This window comes from Mus caroli, unplaced genomic scaffold (assembly GCF_978045245.1).
Source record: "Mus caroli unplaced genomic scaffold, Mus_caroli_1 scaffold_6, whole genome shotgun sequence".
Lineage (NCBI taxonomy): Eukaryota > Metazoa > Chordata > Mammalia > Rodentia > Muridae > Mus > Mus caroli.
In genome coordinates this window covers 66,942,467-66,953,574 of record NW_028227261.1, presented here as the reverse complement: position 1 = coordinate 66,953,574, position 11,108 = coordinate 66,942,467, and the positions used below count along the sequence as shown (strand labels likewise).

Here is an 11,108-nt window from a genome sequence, read left to right as displayed (position 1 = left end):
GGGAAGTCAGATGGAAGATTACTCTAGGGAATAATGGGTCAAAGAGGACTGAGACACAACATGATGTGAGCAATACTCTCTAGCTTTCTACCTCATAGCACATATTTAGAAGATACCATATACTGGAGAGAAAGTAGAGGCAAAGCTTTAGGGTTTGTCTGAATGCTGTGCAGTGTACATGTGTATGCAGCATGATCCTTGGACACAGTCCATTTGTACAATTGTAATGGTGTTTAATACTGTTAGGAACACTGGAGAAATTTGAAGAGATACAAAATTAACATGTAAAGTGTTTTATAAAGCAAATTTATTTGAACACACAATTATTTTAATTATATATGATGGTTTGCTACATTAAAGAAAATATAAGACCACAGGACTGAAAACAAATACTTTAAATTATTTAAGGAAATAAATAAATAAGTAAATAAATAGACATGACAACATTACAAAACATGTTTTTACATGCAGAAAAACTTTGCTCAGTTTTGCTGGAACATCTAGGCTGGTTGATTGTATTCATACAAAAATAAATGAGAGTTTTTAAAGGAGAGCTTATGAAGAGAGATAGAGTCCTCATTCAGGAGAGTCCTCTCCACTTTGTCTCAGTACTCATTCCTTCTCCTCACTCAGTCTTGCCAGCAACTTGGCTGAGGAAGACAGGGCTCTCCAGACTTCTGCTCTGACCACCTCCCAGGCACAGGGGCTGTGTTTCTTCTCTCTCAGGTACACAGTGATCCTGTGGAAGTATTTCCTCACAGCCAGCAGGGAATCTTCCTGGGTCAGGGGGGGTGCCTGTATCTCTACCTGCTGCATCAGACAGCCTTGCAGGTCATTGAGCTGATGATGGACGTCATTGCAGAATGAGTCTAGGAGGGTTGCATTCCAAGCAGCAGATGAATCCTTTGATGTGAAGAGGTTCAGGATCTGCTGCGTCAGCTCACTCAGGACAGGGATGGCTTGAGCCTTCTGGATCTGCTGGGAATCCACCTTCTCCAGGGGGAATCTAAAGTTCTTTCTGTCCTTCAGGCAGGAGAGAGGGGAGAGTCTCCTCATTTGTACCAGGAGGGTCAAGGCTCTCTTGTTGCTGAGGTTATGAGTTTGAGGCAGGTCACATCCTAGAGAGCAGGTTGACCAGTAGCTCATCAGCAGCAGGGCCATCAGGAAAACACAGAGCCTAGCCATTGTGGATCTTGCAGATGCTGTTTGTCTTCTGGGCTGTTTGGTTCTGAACCTTTTCCTCTAGATTCTCTGAAGACCATCCTGGGTGGATGTGTCTTAAATAGGGCAAACACTGTTTTCATTTTCTTAATGTCCTCCTCTCTCTTTCCACTTGTCTTTTCACTTTCTTTAACTCATTTTCTGCTTCTGTATGGGCATTTTTCTAATTTGTTTTGGTTGTCACTCCTGCTTCCTCTTTCTCTGCTACCCTCTGAAAGTTGTTTTATAGGTTTTCATTTTCTGATTAGAATTTTCATTAATTATTACACCACAGGTAAACATTGTTTGTCTGAAATTTACACATCTGTTTTAACAACAACAACAACAACAACAAAAATCCCTGTAAAAGTTTCCTATAAAAGGCTTTGAAATTCATTTTACAATTAATTTTTGTTTCATTTATATCATTTACAAAATGTTTAAATCATAATGTAGGCACAATAAAAAATTTCTAAATTAAAATATGTTGAAATAATGGTATACTTTAAATTATTCCAATATTAAATTTAAAGTTTTAAATTTTAGTTCTTCATTTTGCCTTCATTAAGTGTTATATAAATTTATATAAAAGGTTAATTTAATTATCACTGTATTTCAGCTGTTTATTCCACGATTGTCATGCAATCCTCTGGGCCCAATATATAAAATGGTTTGCTGTTCAAACTTGATGAGCCAAGTTTGATTCCTGGAACTCCTGGTTACAGTAAAGATCAAACACCTGTAAGGTGGCCTCTGATCACAACATTCAGAACATTGCAGGCTTGTGCATGCTCTCTCTCTCTCTCTCTCTCTCTCTCTCTCTCTCTCACACACACACACACACACACACACTCACATCCTCACTTATTTGTGACAAAGATACCTCTTGTGTGCTGTGAACCTCTTTCTGCATTTTTCATTGACATATTGAATTTTTCAATACTAAGATATCTTTTTTATCTTTATAGGACCTCTTCACTGATTTTCTCTTTCATTGCATGGTTACTTATTTGATTTTATTTGCTATATTTGTACATGATCTTGTAGCTACCTGTGTTTCTGACTATTGCTTTCAAATCTTTTTCAAGTAATTCAGCTTTTTGTCTTTACTCTCAGAAATCTCCCAGACTCTTGTACTGCCAGGACTCCAAAGGACCCAACAATTGAAATATAGACTGATTTATAATCCCACTTTACATTGATTACCACCCCAGGGTCTGCTGAGAGACCCTCATTTTCTTCCTTTCCTTTCTCTTTTCTGTCATTTAATATGGTTGAAAACAAAACACAACTACTCATACTTCTTTCCATCTCATTAAACTTAAAAGAACAACAACAACAAACTCTTCCTGACTCATTTCACTTCCTGTACAATCTCCCTTTTATTCATTTTCAAGATCAATATAATTATTTGCCACCTTTCTTTTCTGAAAATCACTATAGCTATTAGTTTTTCAAACACAAATATGGTAAAAAATAAAAAAAGACAATGAAGCTATTTTACAAGGTTTTTCTTCTCAATAGAGTTGTCATTGACCATTACAACACAGATATTCAACCAACAATTAAAATTTTCATACCTATGTCCAGATCAATTTTATCAGTGTATTTAAAAGTTACTGAATTTCCTATTACAATCAATTTTTGTTTTTATTTATATCAATTGCATAATTATTTAAATTATAATCTATTGTATATTGCTAATTAAATTTTTCTAAATTTGAAATATTGTTTTAATGACACTTTAAAAATTTCAAACATTTAAAGGCTAAGAATAATTTTCTTCCAATTTCATGTATTAACTTAATTAGTTAGTTATATAAAATACTAATTTAATAATCATTTTTATTAGATCTTCATCTAATGATTTTTATGCCATTTTTGAGGGCTCATTGAGTAAACCATTTTGCATATCTTGGCCCACAACTTAGTCAGAAGCATACTGCTGTCCAGCATTCCATTAGGCAATCATAGCCAAGACCCCTCCATAACCCTCCAACACACTTTAGAGCCAAGCCAGTTCACCCAACAGCCCCTCATCCTGTCTCCCTTCCCCAGCCACAACATAGGCAGAAGCTCCCTGTCCTACCAAAGGCCATGCTGGCACCTGACACTCCAGAATCCACACCTGTATCCAGAACTCCCTAGGCTATGCCAGATATCAGAACTCCAGAAATCCAGAACCTCAGAGGCAATGTTGGCACCCAAAAACCCAGCAGAGACAGAGACTTGGTCACCAGAACCACAGGACCCTCAGGCCAGAAGAACAGAAAGGAAACAAGGGAAAACCATCCATCCAATGCAGATAAGCTCAGAAAACAGTGCTTAAACATAATATTACCTCAAACCCATAGGAATAGAGGCCACCACAACAACCCAATCAACAACATCCAGGGCAATATCACATCACCAAAGCCTAGCTATCCTACTATAGCAAGGCCTGGCTATTCCAACACAGCTGATGCACAAGAAAATGACCTAAGGCCAATTCTATGAAGATAATAGAGACTCTCAAAGAGGAAATTAATACATCCCTTAAGGAAATCCAGTAAAACACAATGAGAGGAATGCAGGAGTCCATTCAGGAAAGCCAAGAAAGAAATAGTCATGGAGGTAAAGTAAATGGCTCAGACCTGAAAATGGAAATAGAAACAATAAGGAAAACACAAACTGAGGGACTCTTTGAGATGGAAAATCTAGCTAAAGTAACAGAAACTACAGATGCAAGCACCACGAAAGTATACAAGCAATGGAAGAGAGAGTCTCAAGCGTGGAAGGCACCATAGAAGAAACTGATGCATAATTCAAAGAAAATGCTAAATCTAAAAATTTCCTGACACAAACATCCATGAAATCTATAAAAATAATGAAAATATCTATCTTTAGAATAATAGGAATGGGAGGAGAAAAAGCCCTTCTCAAAAACCTAGAAAACATATTTTTATCTGTTTATTGATTCTTTGTGGGTGTCACATCATACACCCCAATCCCACTTATCTCTTGTTCCTTTGTATCTGTCCTCTACCTTTGTGATCCCTCCAAAAGAAAATTAAAAAAACAAAAAATAAAATATAAACAAAACTAAACACTGTCTCATCACAGAATCTGTAATGTATCATTTGCCCCACTGTGTATACATTTTTCCACAGATGTTTACTTGCAACTGTTCATTGCAATGAGTCATTTATCTGGTTTAAGGCCTCTGGTTTCCTCTACACCATCAGTACTGAGTGCTCCACAGGACTCCTCTCAGATATGGTGTGGCTACCCTGTATCATGGAGATCCTACAGCTTTGAATCTGCAGGACTGCTGCTTTCCAGAAGTTCATAGATGAGGTAGATGTTGGAGTGGGTCAGCCAAAGCCTTGAATCTGGACGTAGGTAATAGGTGTGTTGGTCAGCCTGCCAGCTCTCCCACACCCACACCAGCAAGGTGAGCTGTCCAGCATTTTCCAGACTAGCTCACCCCGTGCTGCAGCCTGCAAGAGGCAGGGAAAGCTCTCTTGTTTATGACCTGAAGCCAGCTCACCTGCACCCACACCACCAGAGCCAACTCCACTGTGCTGTCCTGATGAGGTACCAAGAAACTCTCAAGTGCTGCAGCCAGTTAGGGGGCTAGCCCAGCTCTCGTGATTTCAGGGATGGCTGATCTGTGCCTTTGCCATCGGGGCCAGCTCTATTCTGCTACTGAGGGGAGGCACAAGTGTCATTCTCCTGAGGGCTGCACCAGTGAGGGGCATGGCCTGCTCTCCAACTCTCCTGGCCCCAGGGCCAACTCTTCCATCTGCTGCAGGTGGCAAAGGGCAAGAAGATATCTAAACAGAGACACAGTGAAATTAGCAGAAGATATGAACCAAGTGGATTTAATAGATATTTATAGAAATTTTATCCTAAAACAAGAGAATATACCTTTTTTTTCTCAGCATCTCATGGTACCTTTTCCAAAATTGACCATATAATTGGTCACAAAACAGGCCTCAACAGATATAGGAAGATTGAAATGACCTCATGCATCCTATCAGATGATCACAAACTAAGGCTGGTATTCAATAGCAACAAAAACCACAGAAAGTCTACATACACATTGAAGCTGAACAATGCTCTACTCAATGATGACTTGGTCAAGCAAGAAATAAAGAAAGAAATGAAAGACTTTCTAGAATATAATGAAAATGAAGGCACATCATACCAAATCTTATGGTACGCTATGAAAGTAGCGCTAAGAGAAAAAAATCATAGCTCTAAGTGCCTCCAAAAAGAAATTAGAGAGAGTATGCTCTAGCAGCTTGACAGCACACCTCAAAGCTCTAGAACAAAAAGAAGCAAATACACTCAAGAGGAGTCGATAGCAGGAAATAATGTAACTCAGGGCTAAAATCAACCAAGTAGAAACAAAAAGAACTATACAAAGAATCAACAAAACCAAGAGCTGGTTCTTTGAGAACATCAACAAGGTAAATAAATCCCTAGCCAGACTAACTAGAGTGTACAGAGACAGTATCCAAATTAATAAAATCATAAATGAAAAAGGGAGACCTAACAACAGAAACAGAGGATATTAAAAAAAAATCATTAGATCCTACTATAAAAGCCTATACTCAACAAAACTGGAAAATCTGGATGAAATGGACAATTTTCTATGCAGATACCAGGTGCCAACGTTAAATCATGATCAGATAAACCATTTAAACAGTCACATAACCCCTAAAGAAATAGAATCAGTTATCAAGAATTTTCCCAACCTAAAAAAAGCCCAGGACCAGATGGGTTTTGTGCAGAATTCTATCAAACCTTCAAAGATCTAATTTCAATACTCTTCAAAGTATCCCATGAAATAGAAACAGAGGGAACACTATTTGTTCTATGAAGCCACAATATGCTTATACCTAAATCACACAAAGTCCCAAAAAGAAAGAGAACTCCAGACCAATTTCCCTTATGAACATCAGTGCAAAAATACTCAATAAAATTCTCACAAACTGGATCCAATACATATCAAAACAATCATTCACCATGCCAGGGATACAGGGATGGTTCAATATACAGAAATCTATTCAAATAATCCACTACATAAACAAACTCAAAGGAAAGAAACCACATGGTCATTTCACTAGATGCTGAAAAAGCATTTGACAAAATTCAATATCCCTTCATGCTAAAAGCCCTGGAAAGAGCAGGAATTCAAGGCTCATACCTAAACATAGTAAAAGCAATATATGGAAAACCAGTAGACAACATCAAATTAAATGGAGAGAAACTCGAAGCAATCCCACTAAAATCAGGGACTGGACAAGGCTGGCCACTCTCCCCATCTATTCCATATAGTACTTGAAATTCTAGCTAAAGCAATTAGACAACAGAAGGAGGTCAAAGGGATACAAATTGGAAAGGAAGAAGTCAAAATATGACTATTTGCAGATGATATGATACTACACTTAAGTGATCCCAAAAATTCCACCAGTGAACTCCTACAACTGATAAACAACCACAGCAAAGTGGCCAGATATAAAAATAACTCAAACAAATCAGTAGCCTTCCTATACTCAACAAATAAATGGGCTGCGAAAGAAATTAGGAAAATGACACACTTCACAATGACTCTAACCAAACAAATGAAAGATCTATACAACAAGAACTTAAAGTCTCTGAAGAAAGAAATCGAAGAAGACCTCAGAAGATGGGAAAATCTCCCATGCTCGTGGATTGGCAGGATTAATATAGTAAAAATGGCCGTCTTGCCAAAAGCAATCTACAGACTCAATGAAATCCCCATCAAAATTCCAACTCAGTTCTTCATAGAGTTAGAAAGAGCAATTTGCAAATTTATCTGGAATAACAAAAAACCTTGTATAGTGAAAACTATTTTAAACAACAAAAAAAGAGTTTCTGGGGGTTACCATCCCTGACCTCAAGCTGTATTGCAGAGCAATAGTGATAAAAACTGTGTGGTACTGGTACAGAGACAGGCAGAAAGATCAATGGAATAGAATTAAAAACCTGGAAATGAACCCACACTCCTATGGTCACTTGATATTTGACAAAGGAGGTAAAACCAAACAATGGATAAAGGACAACATTTTCAACAAATGGTGCTGGTTCAACTGGAGGTCAGCATGTAGAAAAATGCAAATCGACCTATTCTCATCTGTACAAAGCTCAAGTCCATGTGGATCAAGGACCTCCACAAATCCAGATTCACTGAAACTAGTAGAAGAGAAAGTGGGGGCAAGTCTCAAACACACGGGAAAATTTCCTGATCAGAACACCAATGGCTTATGTTCTAAGTTCAAGAATAAAAAAATGGGGCCTTATAAAATTGCAAAGCTTCTGTCAGGCAAAGGACACTGTCAGTCGGACAAAATGGCAACCTATAGATTGGGAAAAGATCTTACCAATCCTTCATCCTGTAGAGGGCTAATATCCAAATATACAAAGATCTCAAGAAGTTAGACTCCAGAGAATCAAATAACCCTATTAAAAATGGGGAACAGAGCTAAACAGAATTTTCAACTGAGGAATATCGAATGGCTGAGAAGCACCTAAAGAAATATTCAACATCCTTAGTCATCAGGGAAATGCAAATCAAAACACCCCTGAGATCCCACCTCACACCAGTCAGAATGGCTAAATCAAAAATTCAGGTGATATCAGATGCTGTCAAGGATGTGGGGAAAGGGGGACACTATTCCATTTTTGGTGGGATTACAAGCTGGTACAAGCACTCTGAAAATCAGTCTGGTGGTTCCTCAGAAAACTGAACATATTATTACCTGATGACCCAGCTATGCCAATCCATATACCAAAAAGATGATCCAACATATAACAATGACACATGCTTCACTATGCTCATCACAGCCTTATTTATAATAGTCAGAAGCTGGAAAGAACCCAGATGTCCTTCAACAGAGGAATGAATACAGAAAACATGGTACATTTACACAATTTTGTATTACTCAACTAATAAAAACAATGGCTTCATGAAATTTGTAGGCAAATAGATGGAACTAGAAAATACCATCCTAAGCTGGGCATGGTGGCACACGCCTTTAATCCCAGCACTTGGGAGGCAGAGGCAGGCAAATTTCTGAATTCGAAGCCAGCGTGGCCTACAGAGTGAGTTCCAGGACAGTCAGGGCTACACAGAGAAACCCTGTCTTGAAAAAACAAAACAGACACTTGCCAGCTACCCACAACACCCGCCACAGGATCTTAAGACTTCTGGTGAGTGGAACACAGCTTCTGCTCCAATCCAATTGCACGGGACCTGAGACTGCATTAGTTAGGGAAGCAGAAACCGGCCTGAGTAGGGCCACAGGCCTCATCCAGCCGGATCAGCGCCGGGGTAGCAGGAGCGCAGGGTTGCCTGACACCCGCCAGCTACCCACGACCCCGCCGCAGGATTTTGGGACTGCTGGTGAGTGGAACACAGCTTCTGCTCCAGTCCAATCACGCGGGACCTGAGACTGCTCTGGTTGGGGAGAGAGAAATCCAGCCTACATAGGGCCACAACCCTCTTCCGGTCAGAAAAGCACCGGGGCAGCTGGGGCGCAGGGTCGGCTGACACTTGCCAGCTACCCACAACACCCGCCACAGGATCTTAAGACTTCTGGAGAGTGGAACACAGCTTCTGCTCCAATCCAATTGCACGCGGGACCAGAGACTGCATTAGTTAGGGAAGCAGAAAACCGGCCTGAGTAGGACCACAGGCCTCTTCCGGCTGGACCAGCACCGGGGTACCGTCAGCTACCCACGACCCCCGCCGCAGGATTTAGAGACTGCTGGTGAGTGGAACACAGCTTCTGCTCCAATCTTTAAACAGTGACAACGATAACAACTAACCCCAGAGATTACCAGATGGCGAAAGGTAAACGTAATAATCTTACTAACAGAAACCAAGACCACTCACCATCATCAGAACCCAGCACCCCCACTTCGCCCAGTCCAGGGCACCCCAACACACCGGAAAAGCTAGACACGGATTTAAAAGCATATCTCCTGATGATGGTAGAGGACTTCAAGAAGGACTTTAATAACACACTTAAAGAACTACAGGAGAACACTGCTAAACAGGCAGAAGACACTAAAGAGGAAGCACAAAAATCCCTTAAAGAATTGCAGGAGAACACTGCTAAAGAGTTACAAATCCTTAAAGAAAAACAGGATAACATAATCAAACAGGTAGAAGTCCTTACAGAAAAACAGGAAAACACATCCAAACAGATGATGGAAATGAACAAAACCATACTAGACCTAAAAAGGGAAGTAGACACAATAAAGAAAACCCAAAATGAGGCAACACTGGAGATAGAAACCCTAGGAAAGAAATCTGGAACCATAGATACGAGCATCAGCAACAGAATACAAGAGATGGAAGAGAGAATCTCAGGTGCAGAAGATTCCATAGAGAACATCGGCACAACAATCAAGGAAAATGTAAAATGCAAAAAGATCCTAACTCAAAACATCCAAGAAATACAGGACACAATGAGAAGACCAAACCTACGGGTAATAGGAGTGGATGAGAATGAAGATTTTCAACTCAAAGGACCAGCAAACATCTTCAACAAAATTATAGAAGAAAACTTCCCAAATCTAAAGAAAGAGATGCCCATGAACATACAAGAAGCCTACAGAACTCCAAATAGACTGGACCAGAAAAGAAACACCTCCCGACACATAATAATCAGAACAACAAATGCTCTAAATAAAGATAGAATACTAAAAGCAGTAAGAGAAAAAGGCCAAGTAACATATAAAGGCAAGCCTATCAGAATTACACCAGATTTTTCACCAGAGACTATGAAAGCCAGAAGATCCTGAACGGATGTTATACAGACACTAAAAGAACACAAATTCCAGCCCAGGCCACTATACCCAGCCAAACTCTCAATTAACATAGATGGAGAAACCAAAGTATTCCACGACAAAACCAAATTCACACATTATCTCTCCACAAATCCAGCCCTTCAAAGGATAATAACAGAAAAAAACCAATACAAGGACAGGAACCACGCCCTAGAAACAACAAGAAGGTAATCCCTCAACAAACCTAAAAGAAGACAGCCACAAGAACAAAATGCCAACTTTAACAACAAAAATAACAGGAAACAACAATTACTTTTCCTTAATATCTCTTAATATCAATGGACTCAACTCCCCGATAAAAAGACATAGACTAACAAACTGGCTACACAAACAAGACCCAACATTTTGCTGCTTACAGGAAACTCATCTCAGAGAAAAGGATAGACACTACCTCAGAATGAAAGGCTGGAAAACAATTTTCCAAGCAAATGGCATGAAGAAACAAGCTGGAGTAGCCATTCTAATATCTGATAAGATTGACTTCCAACCCAAAGTCATTAAAAAAGACAGGGAGGGACACTTCATACTCATCAAAGGTAAAATCCTCCAAGAGGAACTATCAATCCCGAATATCTGTGCTCCAAATACAAAGGCAGCCACATTCATTAAAGAAACTTTAGTAAAGCTCAAAGCACACATTGCACCTCATACAATAATAGTGGGAGACTTCAACACACCACTTTCACCAATGGACAGATCATGGAAACAGAAACTAAACAGGGACACAGTGAAACTAAGAGAAATTATGAATCAAATGAATCTGGCAGATATCTACAGAACATTCTATCCTAAAACAAAAGGATATACCTTCTTCTCAGCACCTCATGGTACCTTCTCCAAAATTGACCACATAATTGGTCACAAAGCAGGCCTCAACAGATACAAAAATATTGAAATTGTCCCATGCATCCTATCAGATCACCATGGACTAAGGCTGATCTTCAATAACAAAATAAATAATAGAAAGCCAACCTTCACGTGGAAACTGAACAACACTCTTCTCAATGATACCTTGGTCAAGGAAGGAATAAAGAAAGAAATTA

At 39.4% G+C, this 11,108-nt stretch overlaps 1 protein-coding gene across 1 annotated transcript; it reads right to left on the bottom strand.

Annotated features, from left to right (window-relative positions):
• Positions 1-612: 612 nt before the first annotated feature.
• On the bottom strand, positions 613-1,230 carry LOC110293074 (interferon alpha-12). Its single transcript, XM_021160843.2, has one exon. The coding sequence runs from the start codon at positions 1,183-1,185 to the stop codon at positions 613-615; it is 573 nt and encodes a 190-aa protein (XP_021016502.1). The 5' UTR covers positions 1,186-1,230.
• Between the last annotated feature and the right edge of the window lie 9,878 nt (positions 1,231-11,108).